General features: G+C 41.5%; 1 protein-coding gene across 1 annotated transcript; it reads left to right on the top strand.

Moving 5' to 3' along the window:
* Positions 1-6,508: 6,508 nt before the first annotated feature.
* LOC311506570 (voltage-dependent calcium channel gamma-1 subunit-like) lies at positions 6,509-17,333 on the top strand (the record flags this gene model as incomplete). The annotated part of the gene is made up of 4 exons (XM_084570574.1): positions 6,509-6,743; positions 14,196-14,270; positions 16,514-16,660; positions 16,749-17,333. The coding sequence occupies 4 exons, from the start codon at positions 6,509-6,511 to the stop codon at positions 16,979-16,981; spliced, it is 690 nt and encodes a 229-aa protein (XP_084426700.1). The 3' UTR covers positions 16,982-17,333.
* Positions 17,334-17,995: the final 662 nt, after the last annotated feature.

Here is a 17,995-nt window from a genome sequence, read left to right as displayed (position 1 = left end):
GTAATGCCATCCAAAGACACCATGTGATTAGATAATGAATCTCTGAGATGCTTAGGACCGAATACAATAACTTCTGTTTTGTCTGAGTTTAAGAGTAGGAAATTACAGGTCATCCAAGCCTTTATGTCTTTAAGGCATGCTTGGAGTTTAACCAACTGATTAGTTTCATCTGGTTTCATAGATAAATATAGCTGGGTGTCGTCTGCATAGCAATGAAAGTTTATGCCATGTTTTCTAATAATCTTGCCTAATGGCAACATGTATAACGTGAAGAGTATTGGTCCTAGCACAGAACCCTGAGGAACTCCATAACTTACTTTTGTATAAGTAGAGGAATCATTATTGACATGAACAAACTGGAATCTGTCAGATAGATAGGATTCAAACCAGTCTAATGCAGTTCCTTTAATCTTGACCTCACTTTCAAGTCTCTGTAGTAAAATATTATGATCAATAGTGTCAAATGCAGCACTAAGATCTAGCAGAACAAGTATAGAGACAAGTCCACTGTCTGAAGCCATGAGGAGATCATTGGTAACTTTAACCAGAGCTGTTTCTGTACTATGATGAACTCTAAAACCTGACTGAAACTCTTCAAACAGACCATTCTTGTTTAAGTGGTCACACAACTGATTAGCAACAACTTTTTCTAGAATTTTGGAAATAAAGGGAAGGTTGGAGATTGGTCTATAGTTGGCTAAAACATCTGGATCTAAAGTGGCTTTCTTAAGTAAGGGCTTAATTACAGCAATCTTAAAAGACTGAGGCACATATCCTGTTAATAAAGATAAATTTATCTGGTTCAATATGGAGATGTTAATTAATGGAAAAACTTCTTTGAGCAATTTAGTTGGGATTGGATCTAGAAGACAGGTTGATGGTTTAGATGCTGTAATTGTTGAAGAGAGCTCAAGAAGATCTACTGGGGAGAAGGATTCCAGATATTGATAAGGTCGTACAAAAGTTTCTAATGTCACTGTACTTGCATCTTTAACAGCTGTTGGAAGGATGCCTTGAATATTTTCTCTAATGCCGACAATTTTATTAGTAAAGAAGCTCATGAAGTCATTACTACTGAGGGCTAAAGGAATAGATGGCTCAACAGAGCTGTGGCTCTTTGTCAGCCTGGCTACAGTGCTGAAAAGAAATCTGGGGTTGTTCTTGTTTTCTTCTATTAATGATGAATAATATGCTGTTCTAATACTACTGAGAGCTTTTTTATAAGTTGTTAAACTATCTTTCCAGGCTATGCGAGCTTCTTCAGAATTAGTGGAATGCCAAATTCTTTCTAGCTTTCGGGCTTCCTGTTTTAAACAGCGCAACTGTGAATTATACCATGGAGCTAGCCTCCTCCTATTTATGACCTTCTTTTTCAGAGGAGCAACTAAGTTTAAAGTTGAACTAAGCGATGCTGCAGTGCCATCGACAAAATAATCTATTAGTGCAGGGGATAAATTGTGGTTGCTGTCGTCCACAACATTGGTACATGGCACTGAGGTAAATAAAGAAGGAATTAATTCTTTATATCTAGTTACAGCATTGTCAGACAAACATCTACTGTAATGAAATGTCTTTTCGGTTCCTGTGTAATCCATTATTGCAAATTCAAAGGTTATGAGGAAATGATCAGACAAAAGAGGGTTATGAGTAAATACTGTTAAACCTTCAGTTTCTATGCCATATGTTAGGACAAGATCTAAGGTGTGATTAAAACTGTGAGTTGATCCATTTACATTCTGAGAAAAGCCAATCGAATCTAATAATGATGTAAATGAGGAGCTAAGGCTGTCACTGACAACATCAACATGGATGTTAAAGTCACCTACTATAATGACTTGATCTGTTCTAAGAACTAAATCACATAAAAACTCAGAGAATTCAGCTAAAAACTCAGAATAAGGAGCAGGTGGGCGATACACCACAACAAAAAGAATTGGTTTTTGTATTTTCTGTTCTGGATGGGGAAGACTAAGAGTAAGACTTTCAAATGAATTAAAGCTCTCCTTAGGTCTAGGATTAATAGATAAATCAGAGTGGAAGATTGCTGCCACTCCTCCTCCTCTACCTGTGCTTCTAGGAATATGATAATTACTATGACTGGGTGGAGTAGACTCATTTAAACTAACATATTCATCATCCTGTAGCCATGTTTCAGTCAAACTAAATAGATCAATCTGATGATCAGTTATCAGATCATTCACTAAAAGAGATTTAGATGAGAGAGATCTGACATTTAAAAGACCACATTTAATTTTCCTATTCTTCTGTTCTACCAATGAACTTGTACTGATTTGAATAAGGTTCCTATGAGAAACTCCTCTTTTGTTATTTATTGGTTTAAATAATCTGGGAGCAGACAGAACATCTATAGAGTTGATAGAGTTTAGGGTGTGAGACAGTCCTAGAGAAGCGGCAGAGAAGTGTGTAAGACTACAACTCCGCCTCCTGGTCTGAACTCTGGGTTGTCATGGTTTCGGGGGGTTAATAAAATCGGCCATATTCCTAGAGATGAGAGCAGCACCCGCTAAAGTTGGGTGGATGCCATCTCGCCTAATCAGACCAGGCTTTCCCCAGAAAGTGTGCCAATTGTCAATGAAGGCCACGTTGTTTTCTGGACACCACCTAGATAACCAGCGGTGGAATGACGACGTGCGACTAAACATGTCATCATTGGTCAGGTTGGGCAGGGGACCAGAGAAAACTACGGAGTCCGACATAGTTTTAGCAAACTTACACACCGATTCCACGTTAAGTTTTGTGACCTCCGACTGACGTAACCGGGTGTCATTACTGCCGACGTGAATAACAATTTTACTGTATTTAACCTTAGCCTTAGCCAGCAGTTTGAGGTAAGATTTAGTGTCGCCCGCTCTGGCCCCTGGAATGCATCTAACTATGGTCGCTGGTTTCTCTATCTTCACGTTCCGCAAAACAGAGTCGCCAATCACCAGAGTTGGTTTCTCAGCGGGCGTGTCGCTGAGTGCATTTATACATTTCTTAATTACAGTAAGAATACATGTTTAAAAACATTAATTGTGTCAAAAATAAGATTTTTAAATGTACATTTAAATGATCTATTTAATCCTTTACTTACATCTTGTAAATGGTCATGGTAAACTGTCATGTAACATCATCACTTTGTATCATAAGATTCCACATGTAGGCTTTAGTCAGATATGTGTATCTATGACAGATGTATGTTTATCTTGCTGTTCTCTTCTCTCTTTCTTCTGTCTGTACCCGGCTGGCCTTAGGCAGATGGGTCCCTCCATATGAGCTGGGTTCTGTTCAAGGTTTCTTCCTGTTAAAAGGGAGTTTTTCCTTGCCACCGTGGCCTTCAGGCTTGCTCTGGGGGTTTCAGGCCGGGTTTTGTAAAGACGATTTGTATTGTTATGGACGCTATATAAATAAGATTGAATTGAAAACATTTAATTGAATTGGTCTTACAAACCACTGGTAACTCCTTGATAACTAGTTTGTAAATACTTTAATACGGAATTCATAAATGATGAAATAATCATTAGCAAAGTTCGAAAATACCATCATTAAACACAGAGGAACATATACATTTATGTTTGGGGCGGCTGTGGCTCAGTAGGTAGAGCGGGTTGTCCACGAACCAGAGGGTTAACGGTTCGATCCCCGGAATGTGCCACATGCCAAAGTGTCCTTGAGCAAGACTCTGAACCCCCAGTTGCTCCCAGTGCGTGGCACTGTGAATGTGTGTGTGCTTGTGTGAACGAATGGGTAGATGTGTCTGTGACTGTAAAGCGCTTTGAGTACCAATAGGTAGAAAAGCGCTAAGCAAGGCCATTTACCATTACCATCAATTTAGAATTATAGCTGCATCTGTAAACTGCTTACTAATGTTGGAGTAATGTGTCATAAATTAAATGAATTAAGCGTTTACTGATGCTTCATGCTGTGCTACTAATATTTGCATTACTGAATAATCTGTAGAGCTGTAGAGTAATATCTGTTTAATATATATCATCAAATGATCAATGCAAATGTAAAATGGCCGTAAAAAAAAAAAATAAAACATGTAAGGAAATGTTCAGCTTTTCAATGACAAAAGAGAGCAAATACCTTCATGTTGTTGTAAGCATGAAACCTTGAATGATTTGTTTAATTCCTTGAGGAATTACAGTCAGTCAAGATTACAGACAAAAATATAAATGATTCATAGATTAATCAGTTAATCAGTTCAGCCATTAAATTAGCTTAGCTGTCATATCATTTGCTCTGATGCTTTCCTGATGACCCAGTAAGACCTTTTGCTTATAATAGACCCAGAAATACGCTTGCTATAAAACAGGCTTGCCGGGCATTTGACCGGCATGACTCTCCAAGCTAAAATAAACAGGCATGCAGTTGTAAAGATATTTAGATCAAACACAGGTACAGAGCCAATGCAGCGGTGCTTCACACCCGCCGTGTCCTGTGTTCTAAGAATAGTTCAAAGAAACTAAGGGGAAACTCGAGCTCGTCTATCCAGACTCATCACATAAGGGGGACTTTTACCGTCCACAAAACCTGCACGTTTCATGAATGTGCAGCTGCATGTAGCCTCATATCAGAGCCAACTTTATTTCACATGTCTTTTCCTTTCATTGATCCAAAACAAAGTGGGATTTGCGGGCGGCAGAGACCATGTGGACCATGAAGCGTCACAGACATGAGCAATCAAGCTGCTCTTCAACATTTCCGCTTTAATCCATTCGACAAATGTGGAAAAACTGCTGAAATTGTCCTTCCATATCGTACTTATCTATTATCTAAATATGCAGCGTGCTAGCATGCGGGCTCTGCTGCCTGGTCGGATGGATGGATAATTATAATGGACACAGCGGGTAAGTAGACCTCCCATTTCGTGTCCACATTGATGTGGAGCTTCATATAATTTGAACAAACCAGCTGATTTTGTTTGCAGTGTGGTGCATTTTCTCTTTTAAATCTGCCACAAGAGAGGTATTTGTGTTGCTAGATATAGCACTATCGTCTATAGGGGGCCATGGTATGTCTTGCAAAGACGCTTTACCACTCAAGTCTCCTTGGCTTTGTTTTAGCTTTCCTTTGGAAACAATGATGTTGCTTCAGTGAGGATCCGTGGACGTACTACTGTATAGTGTGGGTGGGTGCAGCTGACTGACTCCCTGTGTGGTGTGTTCTGGTTTTCAGCGATTTCTCAACTGTCTACTTTTTGCTGTGATGACTTTTTGCCTTTCACCGGTGCCCCTCTGCTCACATCAGGGGAAAGTGGGTCGCAGCACTTATAAAGAGACCCAAAGTGGGACAACGCTTAACAAAAATAATGTGCCAAAAAGATGTTCAAACACAATACTGAAGTAGGCACAAAGGAGACTTTCAGAACGGTCGCTCAGAAGGATGTGACCAGTGAGTGTTTTCAGTGACGTTACTGGTGACACCATCATTGCCTGCGGAATAACAGTGAGGCAGCACTTACCACAAAACCTGCGGCCTGTGTTCACTGTTTGTGCTGTCCTGGTTGTCTACCTTGCAGTGAACTTTATATGCCACAATAAGACTGAAAGCTGGTGTTTTCTTTTTATCAGTAATTACATATCGTCACATTTTAAACTCTCACAAATTAGGATCAAGTTTTGATACTGTAGACACTGCAATTAAAAGAAAAACAAATAATAATTTTACCATGGGCTATAAAGCATGGTATTAAGAGTGCATGCTAACAGGATTTACTGAATGCAGTGTTGTTCCAACAGTAAAATGCTTCTGTTGTCAGCTGGAGCTTAGCTGCTACTCTTTATAAACACATCCACTTTCTCTTTATAAATAGTTTACAGAGACAAATCTCACACCAAGGCAGCATTGAGATGAAGCTGGACGGAAACTAAAAGTAAGGGAAACTATTCTCACAATGCCGAATCATCCATTTTGAAAGTTTGCGTGTAAATATGGAGGAGCGTAAACAGTTTCTTCCCACTTGTTTCTGATGTTACGTTTCCCCACCCACTGGCGCTGTAACAGGATAAGCAGGCGGCCTGACAACTTGACTCACCAGTCACATTTATAGCATCCGACACCGCCAGAAAAAATACCTACCAACACATGCAGCGGCCCCCACGCCCATAGCCCACCAGGGCAGACCGTTTGGTCATCAGCTTCCCTGATCTACCTCAACAGCTGTATATCTCAGCTTGCAGTCCCTCAGTTGTGCAGCTACTCATAGTGAGTAGGGAAAGGGGGACTAGAAAGTAGGACAGAGCAGTCTGGCTCCTTTTCTTTCGAACCAGAAGCACAGATTTGCAGCGCGGGGAGAGGAGACTAGTCTTAGGTGGAGGGAGAAAGAGAAAAGAGGTTTTCTGGGAAGCTAGCTGCACTCACTGAGGATAGAAGCCCTTGGGACAAAGAGCGGCGTGTCCACACTGCAGAACATCCAGTTTGTTTTATTTTTTTTTTCCATTTTTGTTAATTGTTATATAAGGGGAAGAATATTCACTGAACAGAAATCTCACCACCTGGAAACATGCACAGGCGTACAAAGATAAAGATTGCTATCTTTGTGCTGCTGGTGGGGATGGCCTGCATGTTCACGGCGGTGGTAACAGACCACTGGGCAGTGCTCAGCCCGAAGGTGGAGAAAGTCAACGAGACCTGCGAGGCGGCCCACTTCGGCCTGTGGAGGCTGTGTAAGACGCACATTTACATCAGCTCGGAAGAGTTCTTGGGGAAGGGCTGTGGCTCCATCAGCCTGCCGGGAGGTAGGAAAAAAATCTGAGCTAAACTTTTTGTAACTGTCACTTTTTGTCCCTGTGGCTGCAGCTACGCTCTGCATGACCGTGATGGGCTCCTTGCAACCCAGTCCTTGCTCATGAGGTCTGAAGCTACTAAGAATAGAGGTCCTCATGCAGGGTCACCAGACATGTCATATGACTTTCTAAACACAAAAAATCCCCTGGTAGAAGGCCATTTTTTACGTCTAGATGTCTGATTGATTACCTTTTAAGAAATGCACTTGAAGAAACATGAAGTAGTGATAATCAGTCACAGAGTTTATATTTAAGCTAACTCTGTGGTTTGGCATCTTTCCTCTGGTCCAACAACAGGTCAGAGGTAGGAACAATATCCAGACTGACCAACTACAACAAGATCCTCAGGATTAGTTAGCTGTAAAGATTTAACCAGACCAGCATTTGACCACAGATACCCAGGCTCGTAAGCCATGGAGTCTCAAGAGACTGCAGAGACCACAACAGCTGATTCTTCTGGCTGGCTCCTCCAGCGAATTAACTTTATTAATAAAGCCAGCTGCTACGGAACCTCTTGACAAACTGATAATCCGGTCCATATATATTAGTATTTTTACAGCATGGGTATTAGTCACTGACATTCACAGGCCTCGAGAGAACAGCCTCGGCGAACAGAGACGAAAGGTGTTTACAAAGGCTCTGAACATTCAGTTACAGATTTGATCAAATTTTCATTTCAACAATGAAAAGTTTGACACGTTTGAGGCAGTTGTAATGAGGCAGTTGTTTTAAAATGAGGCAGTAATGAGGCAGTTGTTTTAAAAATAATTTGAAATCAAATGCATGTAAATAAAGTTGAGCTGCCCCTGAAAGACTCACAGGTCAGTTATTTGTAGTCACTCCTTCCACATGTAGAATGGGGTAAAGCCTGCCGGCACGTTGGCCACTGACTGAGAGGCAATTATCTGACCGTTAATTGTTATCTGAGCCCGTGAGTCGGTTTTTAGAAACGGGCCCAGACATGTCACCGTATTTGTCTCACATGCAAAGTGAAGCTCACGGAGTACGTCTCCACTGACTGACGGTGCTTTTGGGAATCCCGTATACTCTCTGCTGTGCAGGGACATTCCGGGAGCAGGTGAAATGCCTGCGGCCGGTTCATTAATGCGGGCATGTGCTGAATATTCTAAATCAACTTGACCCACCCAGACACACAGGGGATTCTTCGGATGCCAATGACAAGCGGCAAATGTTTCAGATAATGGAGGCTTTATATGCAAGCCTTGCATATAAAGCCTTTGCACATAGTAAAGTAATGTGAATACAGTGTTATATTACATATTCTTTGTAAAGATATCTATTGCTCGAGCATTATGCTGCTAACAAACAGGCTCCATGTCTACACCAATACATCTGATTTGTGGTGGCCACCTTGGCAGCTTTTATAAAAGAAGTAAGGACATCTAGTAGATGTCCCATCAGTCTCCAGGGGTTTCCCTGGGCTCTGTAGCTGTATTTGGAGAGGAACATTACTGTTTATCATAACCACATGTACTCTGGGGGATGTCAACCAATGATCCAAAGCAGGACTTAAACAGCGTGTGAGGAGATTCTGTTCACTGCTCAGCTGGAAAATATGGGCTGACATGATGTTTAGGTCAACTGCTGACAGAGCACAGAGAGAGAGATCATCTCAGAAATACTTCTAAAATGTTCATCGTGCTGATTTGCAGCACAGGTTTGAAAGGAGAACACAAGTTTTGGGCCGTTTATTCTTTTGATTTAAAGTTGTTTTATGGGCAGCTGTGAACTGTAGCTCTTCCTTGGTGCTCGCTTCATGTTTATCTCTTAAAGGAAATGAAAATGCGTTGAAGGCTGCGCTCTAATTTTGGTAGATTCTTTGCCCACAGATTAGTTAAGTAATATTGTGCAAAGTGCTCCGCAAGCAGCCACTATAGTTCTAAACATAGGCCATGTAAATACTCAGCTGTGCTGGGTGGAAGCTACAAGGGTCAAGTGTTTCTCTAAGCCCAGCGTTTCTCTGAGTGACGGGGCCGCCTGACAGAGTCAAAGCCTGCTGTCCCTCAAGACCGTCCTGCAGCTTCCCATCTCCATGCGGCCCATATAGCCACTCATATTACTTCACACTCCTCAGGGTTGGGATGCATAGTCCAAAAGGGAAGCAGAATCACATGTATTTTGCCTTTGAAGCCGCCCACGTAACATGCCAACCCAGGGATGGGCGTCATACATAGAGACATGGTGACAGTGATATCTTTAACAGCCTACATATACAGATATGTATCATATGGCTTTGTGGGTTTATAGTGGGATTAAAGCAGGTGGTAAGTGTGGTTGTGGGACCGTGGGTGCTTAGGTTTAATGTAATAAAAGTAAAATTTGCTGGGCTTTGTTGCAATATAGCAGTATTGTCTATACAAACACTTGATCCAGCAACAACATCTCACTTGTCATTCTGTAGCCGCTAAGCCAAAGAAATAGAAGGGAGACAAAAGCCAGATAGAGCAAAATGAAAACATGGGCACTCGGACAAACTCGGCTCCCACTGTAGACAAAATGAGCTGACAGCACACATCAGAGCTGCACGGGACGCTGCTGACAATGTGCAGGGATGCTGCTAATCTGATGTCCTTATCTGATCTTTGGAAAGATGACAGATTGCCCGATTTGGAACAAGGGGGGGGTGGGCTTTACACCTCGTCAGGACAAAGCGGGACAATGGCCAGCATCAAGTGGTGCAACACTGGAGTGTGTTCACTTAAGATGAAACAGATCACTTTATGACCATCAGTTGTCCAACTGCCATTGTAATGATGGTTGAATAAGTTGTGATTAGGCAACACACCTTGATATAAAGCTGTTCGATACAGAAAATGAGCTAAAGCCGCCTACCCAAGGCCCCACAAACAGTGACTGGCTCCATTTAAACATACACAACAAATAATAACAACTTCTTCGTCAGCTGGAAGTTACCACAGCGTTTTCCCAAAATTGCCCCAGCAGGGGGGCAGACAGGGCTGATGGGGATTCGCATTTCCTTTTTGGAAAATAAACAAGGTTCAGATACTGCCCAGCCTCGAATGCAAGGTTTGACTCTCACATCTACAGTGAAAAACAGTGGTGCTTGTTGCTTAGTAACAGCCTCTGCGTTTAGTTTTTGTTTTTTTTTCCTTTTCATGGCCAGTCCCTGTCCTCATTCATAAAAACATCTTGTTTGTATGTGGGCCCACACAATGAGGCACAAAGCATTAAAAGCTTGCAATATCAAAGGAGGTTTTTTTTTTTTTGTAAACATTGTAATAATGACTTGGCTTGGAAAAATATGATTCAGAGATATTGCCTGTGCCTATTGCATCAAACGACCCTCTGTTATTTCCCTTCAGGAGCACCTGACACCCCTTTTAGCTTGTTATCACGGATTCCAGGGTACATATGAAAACGATCATGCCGTCCCAGCACTGGCTGTGGGAGCATGGTGTTTCCACATGAAAGCATGTCACTTCCCATGATGAGATTGTGTGGAAAAAGACAGGGATTAAGAACACCCATGTGAGCGGAGGCCTCATACCACTGTGATCACTGACAGGCACTTGACTTTGCACGAGACTAAAGTGGCAAAGTGGTGTGGTGTTAAATACATAATCGCTTTCACTCGTTCAGCAAATATGATCATTCTAACCTCTGTGTCATGTCTTTTTAATGCCAAGACATTGGTCTGCTTTTAGATACTCTTGTTACATGAAGTTATGTGTGATCCGCCCCGTATGCCCTGGATCAACCACCCAAGCGTACATTTTATTCCCCGGTGACGAACATGCGATGCGAGATATGCCACAGAGATTCAGCAGCCTATTTCTAAATTGCATTTATTTTTTATTTCTTTTAAATACTTGGAAGAGCTTCAAAGAGCATTTCCTCCATCAAACCACTGTGTGATCACGTAAGGCCGCCTGGCTTTATTTGTGCAAATCCCCAAGGTTTAACACCTCGTCTGCATGAGAAAAATTGAATGTGATGTCTGCTGTTCCCACGTTTACTCTTGACAGCCGAGCCACGCAAAGCACACCGCAGATCTGCACAGCAACTGTTCTATTGGTGATATCACCCTCAAGGTGTCACTCCGCCAGATGCTTTAGGAGCAAGAATGCGAGATAGATCCGAGGCAGTGTGAAGTGTTTGGTAGAAGCACCATATTTGCAAGGTGTTAGACGGCAGGTAGGGCGCAGGTAGCGGTGCGAAAATATGTGTGGCGAGGCTGCTTGAGAAGTGTGAAAAAGTTGAGTATTGCCAGGAAAAACGAGTTTAATACAGTTTTTAAAAAGTTCTTCTCGGCTCCTCAGAGAGTTTTAGTGTCTTTAAGTTCCTTGTTTTGATAATACAGCCCAGGAAGAAAATGATTTGTGTAGTAGCACTAAAGACAACAGTGTCCTTTTAAGTTTTTTTTATTTTTTTAATAACTTAGCGGTGGTTATGCTTTTTGCTATCATATTTGGCAAAGGTGTGTGTTTTCATTTGAGCAAATTTTTATATTTCAAACTCAAATCCCATAATAGTACTTTATTACACTGTGTCACCTAAGTAGTTACGTTGTTACCATTAAGGGACAAAAGTGTCCCCTTCAAAAACGCCATAAAAATAGCATCTGCTAATATTTTTTTCTACCTTTTTTACATAAATATTTAAATCAACTTCAGTTCTAATCATTAATTTCAAAATGTTAACCCTTCATATACCAGTGTTTGTGATCTAAATGCAAAGTGGATATTTCTTGCAGGGATTATTAGAGCCTTGGATGTGTCAGTGATAAGTAACAACATTGATTTTGATGGATTTTTTTTTTTGTGGTGTCAGATTTTAAAAAATAGTTAACATTCTTACCATTAAGGGACTAAAGTGTCCTCCTCAAAAATGCCTTTTTTTTTTTTTTTTACATAAATCTTTTAATCAACTAGAGTCCTAATCATAAATATCAAAAGTTTGATTAATTTCTGACTTTTTACCTTTTATATACCAGTGTATGTGATGGCATCACAATTTTTTCATTAGAAAAACATGCAAGAATTGAAATCTAAAAGCAAAGTGATTTTTCTTGGGGGGTTATTAGAGCCTTGGATATGTCAGTGATTAGTAGCAACATTGATATTGATGGATTTTCTTTTTTTGTTTTGGGTGTCAGATTTATAAAAACAACTCCCATTAAAACCCATCAAAATCCATTGAAACTGAAATTGCAAGCTGCACTTTGGCTTTTTTCACATTCACTCTGATTCACTCTGTCTGTCAAGTAACAGGATAAAAGACATAGTTGAAAAACCCTCAATTACACACACACACACACACACACACACACACAGGTCGATACAGAGATCACTATGAACACTATAACATCACCTCTGCATCATAACAAACTTGGCAGCTGCAAACCACAGCAGCGCAACAAGTAAACACAGCCTGGAACCATCCACTCCTCCCTCTTCTACTTTGCCAAGACCCACACAGCCGTCTCCTACATCCCAGAGTGTGGCAAGAACGTGCTGCTGCTCAGCACTGAGCACAGGGAGCCGGCCATTAGTGATGAGGCCCACCAGAAGCCCAAAATAATCCAGGAAGGGAGGTGTGAACAACCTGGATAAGGTATGCACAATTATGCATTAATTACGCATATGCTTTATTATTACTGGATTGATGTTCTTTCGTTTATTTGAATAATAAATTATATATTTAGGTGTGATGAGGAAGAATAACCTATTTAATTTATGAATTTCTTCTTTTCTTTTTTGCAGTGTGTAGGTGCCTACAGCTGTCACTGAAAGACGTGCTGTTAGCCACTGATTTTGTTTTACAACATCCTGGTTGTCTTTGCTTTCAACTCCTTCATGCCTTGGATGTCTGTGTATCCAACATGGAACCAGAGCAAACTGTACAAGTGCCAAATTTTCCTGGAGGAGCAGGGAATGGCATCGATCACTCTGTAAATGCAACAGCGACAGTGGCTGGCCTGCACACCAAGTCAGGGTAGCAGAAGCACGAGGTCCCCAGCAAGGCTAGGCCAGTGCCTGTATCAGTGGGCACCCAGGGACCTCCAAATCCCACAAATGTTGACTGTGCATGCACTGCACTGGTCAATGGAGGACAGCTACCAATAGCTGCTGCAAGTCTGGAAGCTATATATGCAAAGTTCACACATTCCTCTGCTGCAATCCTTGTGCATGGGAGTAAACTGAACTCACACACACGTATATACTACACATTGTGTGTGAGTTCAGTGTACACACTTTGTTTTATACTTTTGTCTTATACTTTTACTAAAAATAAAATGTTTATATTGCCCTGGTGTGATTTGTATCTCCAAAGTTTGTTATGAAGCAGAGGACAAGTGGGTTCATAGTGATCTCTGCATTGACCTGTGTGTCTGTGTGTGTATGTGTGTGTGTAGTTGAGGGTTTTTCCACTATAGCTTTCATTCTGTTACTTGAAAGACACACGAATCAGAGTGGATGTGAAAAAAGCCAAAGTGCAGCTTGCAATTTCAGTTTCAATGGGTTTTTAATGGGAGTTGTTGTTTTTTTAAATCTGACACACAAAAAAACTAAAATGTATTAAAATCAATGTTGCTACTAATCATTGACATATCCAAGGCTCTAATAACCCCCCAAGAGAAATCCACTTTGCTTTTAGATAACTGAAAATATTTCAATTTTTTGTGTGCTTTTCCAATGAAAAATTTGTGATTTCTATCACAAACACTGGCGTATAAAGGGTAAAAAGTCAGAAAATAATCAAACGTATGGTATTTATGATTATGACTCAAGTTGATTAAGAGATTTATGTAAAAAAAGTAGAAAAAAATATTAACATATGCTATTTCTATGGCATTTTTGAGGAGGACACTTTAGTCCCTTAATCGTAAGAACTTTGAAAATCTGACACTACAAAAGAACAAAAATCCATCAAAATTTCTGTCCAAGGCTAATAATCACTGCAAGAAAAATCCACTTTGCATTTAGATTATTGGAAAATTTCAATTTTTGTGTTTTTTTTTTTTTTTTTTTACGAAAGATTTGTGATGCCATCACAAACACTGGCACATAGAGGGTTACATTTTTGAATTCAATCAAACATTTGGTATTTATGATTAGGACTGAAGTGGATTAAAAGATTTATGTAAAAAAAGTACTATTTTTATGGCATTTTTGAGGAGGACACTTTAGTCCCTTAATGGTAACAACGTAGCCAAAGAGCAACGTGTTGCTGGTGGTGACCAAAGGAGAACTACAGGAAGACTGACTGTTTGACTGATATTTATCCTGTTGACATGAGAATGGCTCCAAACTAATGCTAACATTGCTTTAGTTGCGTGCTAAAGTGAATGTTCAAGTTATTGTGCAGCCACAAAGTGATCTGAGAAATTTGGCCTAAATCTGTTCATCTTTCTTTTCACAGACACAAACTGCACTTACTTCAGGCACTTCACTTCAGGACAGGACGCTGAGATATTTGAATATAAAACACAAAAAGGTAGGTGATCATCATTTGTTGCCGTTTGATGGTTGTATCATTCCGTCTTGTCGAAAAATGAGAGAGAGAGAGAAAAAATGACACATTTGTAAATGAATCAGTTAAGTATGTTCTGTGATGTTGAACATCAGATGAGTCAAACTGGCTGGCTCAAGGTTTCCCTAATGGTCTCACCTGCTGCTGCTCTTCTGTGTTTCCCTTCACACTGCAGCACAGTCCGCTATGTCACAGCAGGTGTATTCAACTCACTGTCAATGACAAATTCTGACATAAGACCAGAAGAAATCAAAGGCAGCTGGATTATCATCTAATCTCAGCTCAGGCTGACTGCACTAGTCGCAATCATTTTATATCATGCACCATATGTTTGCATTGCTTTGGCAATTTTTGTAGGGTACCAACGCGTCTCAGACACTTTTGACAGGAATTATTTTGCAATTTTGTTGTTTTACCTATCATAGCGAACAGCTGTGCATCAAGTCATAGGGTCCACAGTAACACTAAGCTGACACATATTGCTCCTTAGGAACAACGCAAAACTGTACATACATTATAGTCGAGATTTCATGTCTGCGTTTGTACATTCCAGCCCCCACTCCCTCCATCTTCTCTTCAGGGACCCTGTTAGAAGGATGGACTTTCTGAGCCCAGGCCAGCGCATGTTGTATGACAGCCGAGCACATGTGGAGCACTGTCACACACACATTATTGGGGTATAAATGTGAACAGACTCGAGGACGAAGTTGCGCACACCCCCACACCCTGAATGGTTAATGCAAGCATTCATGGGTTCCCTCCCCCTTATCCTCCAGCACCCCCACACAACATGCAGCACCCCGGCGCTGATGGCTAGCCCCTGTGGAACAAGCTGAAAGTTTGCTGGAATAATTGTAGCACTGACCTAAGTATCCCGCAGTGTTACCCACTCCTGACTGAGCAATTGGCTATACCATTATGGTGCACAAGGTTGAATGAACACAGTAGATGTATGTCACCCCAGGCACATCCAGCCATACAGCAAGCCTCTTATCTGCCGCAAGGAGGTGGCCGGTAAAAAATAAATGAAGCATGTGAGGTGGGAATGTTATGATAGGGATACCATCATAATAGATGTGAACGTTTGGAGGTTCTTCAAACGTATTAAGGTAATATGTGAGCATCGCGATGGCATTTATTGTGCCATTTCATATGAGAGAACTGTCTTGTTCCTTAAGACACATTAAGTGTGAACAAGCCAAGTACATTATCTTTCTTTACAGTGGTGGATCGATATAAAATTAGCATAGGCCAGATCTAGTCTGGGAACAAAAACCCCAAATCTTCCATTTTTTTATCTTTACTCTCTGCTCCTGAGGGACATACAGTATATGCATTAGCATATATACTGTACTTATAAATAATCCACAAACATCTGCACCTAAAGTACATACCTAAAGTACATACATTATACAGCAGCAAACATGAAATTAAAATAGATTCACACACTGTGCTAGACACAGTGCTCAGCAAAGCCATAAGAACTGCAGCTTTCAGTAGAACACTGTCAACCGCCGTGTTTCTGCAGGCTGAGGAATCTGTCAACAGTCCAGAGGAGCAAGTTCTGTATGAATGAAGCACTTTTTGAAGTCTACCTTGCTCTTGGTGTTGACGATCCTTGGTGTAAGTTGGCCAACGAGCTCCACAGACACACGCCGTATCTCAGAGATTCACGATGCGGCGCATCCTCCTCCCCTGCCAGCAGAAGATGAAGGCCTCGTCTCCCAAAGGAGCGCCTCTCCCGCGGGCACGGTTCACAGGCGAACAGGCTGGAGATCAAAAGCCTGGCATCCCATCCACCTCTCTGCTCAGAAGACAAGCCAGCTGCTGATCCTGTTAATCAGAAAACACGGAATCTCCAAACACGAAAAGTACTGACACCTGAGTATCAGATGTCAACCGTCGAGTTAGGTGATGGTCTCTATTCCTCTTCCTGGATCAGATCTTAAGAAAAGACCAACAATGAAATGATCAAGAGTAATTCATTCTCCCTTTCTCTACATGACACAGAGGAACCTTTATCTACAGATTATTGTCATGTGCTCCTATTTGGTCTATACTCAAGTACATCTATTCTGTCTTCTTGTCACCTTGTGGGTCATCTCTAAAGCGTTTTCTGCACATACTGTAAACACAATGTGATTGATGGGAGTTTTTCTTGATATTGAACCCCCGCTCTTCAACACTGTTGGCTTCTCTCTCTCCAGAGTACAACATCTCTGCTGCTGCCATCTCCATCTTCAGCCTGGCCTTCATGATCTTTGGGTCTCTGTGCTTGGTGGGATCATGTACCGGCAAAAGCAAAGGAAGAGACTACCTCCTCAAACCTGCCGGCATGTTTTTCGCATTTGCAGGTGAGTTCAGCTTCATTTCCCTTCGTGGCTACTTGCGGGTGTTACCACGGTTCGTGTTCTCACGTTCACACACCCCTCTCCTTCTCAGGTCTCTGTGCCTTCATCTCACTGGAGGTGATGCGTCAGTCAGTCAAGCGCATGATCGAGAGTGAGGAGACGATCTGGATCGAGTACCGCTACGCCTGGTCCTTTGCTTGCGCCTGCACCGGCTTCGTCCTCCTCTTCCTCACCGGCATTGCGCTCCTCGTCCTCTCCATGCCCCAGATGCCCAGGAATCCGTGGGAGACTTGCATGGACGCCGAGCCAGAGCAAGCAGAGTGATGGCCAGGGAGACGGACAAATGCAGACTGACTGTGTCCTTTGTTTTGAGCACCAATGTGAGATTCATTTCAAGAACAAGATCTTGTCATCAGATAGTAAGGTCAAAAATAAGGGGAAACCGGTGCTGGTAGGTCATAGCCATGATGGGAAACTTAACTTCTTAACAGCAGGCCTTTTGTATCAGTTCAGCATGTTTGCCTTAGTGTATAAAACTGGTCGTCTGTAACACCCACCACCCTCCTTCTCACTCAGAGCAGACCATACCCAAATGGCTTTTAAAAACACCTGAAAGCACTTTTAATATGCTTTCATTTTCCTGTACAACCGGCACATTTAGAGGAATTGTTGACTGTTACTGTCACGTGACTATGGTCTTACTTGGGCTCCTGTGTGTCAGTGTCTTTCCCTTTCTAGCTAAAAAAAAAAACAAACAAAAAATCCCAAAAGTAAAACAGTAACTGCCTGATGTCGAGATAACTTGATTTTATGGACTGCATCATGTATGATATCTTGTACATAGCTAATGTTCTTCTGTATTTTTTTTACGGCTTCACTCAAGGAACCCCTCACTCACAAAGACGAGATCCAGCTAGAAAACTGCACGTCTCTAGGATTCATAAAGAAAATGTCCCATTGCATTAAGAAGTTAAACGAATGGTTTCGAGCAGAGCAGCTCCTCAGAGCAGGTCTGTGTGAGTGTGTTAGGCTGAATGCTAAACACCCAAACACCCACAGTCTGCAGCACCAATCATGTTGGATAAGGTTCAGTTTTAGCAGGTGCACATGCAAGGCCTTTTACTATTTTTTTTTTTCCCTTTTCTTTCTTTTTGTTGTTGACAGCGTCCAAACCAAACTGATACAAAAAAATCTCTGTTCATGTTCACGTGTCATCAAATCACGGTCCGTTTGAAACTTGGATTTCCGTCCCTGCGTGTGACAGCATTGAAAGACCCACAGAGATTCATGATCTGTTGCTGAACTCTAATGCTACATGCAAACAGCATGAAAACACAG

The sequence above is a fragment of the Chelon labrosus genome (genome assembly GCF_963514085.1).
Source record: "Chelon labrosus genome assembly, chromosome: 2".
NCBI classification, from domain to species: domain Eukaryota; kingdom Metazoa; phylum Chordata; class Actinopteri; order Mugiliformes; family Mugilidae; genus Chelon; species Chelon labrosus.
Note: the sequence above shows the minus strand (reverse complement) of the source record. Positions and strands in the feature narration are given on the sequence as shown.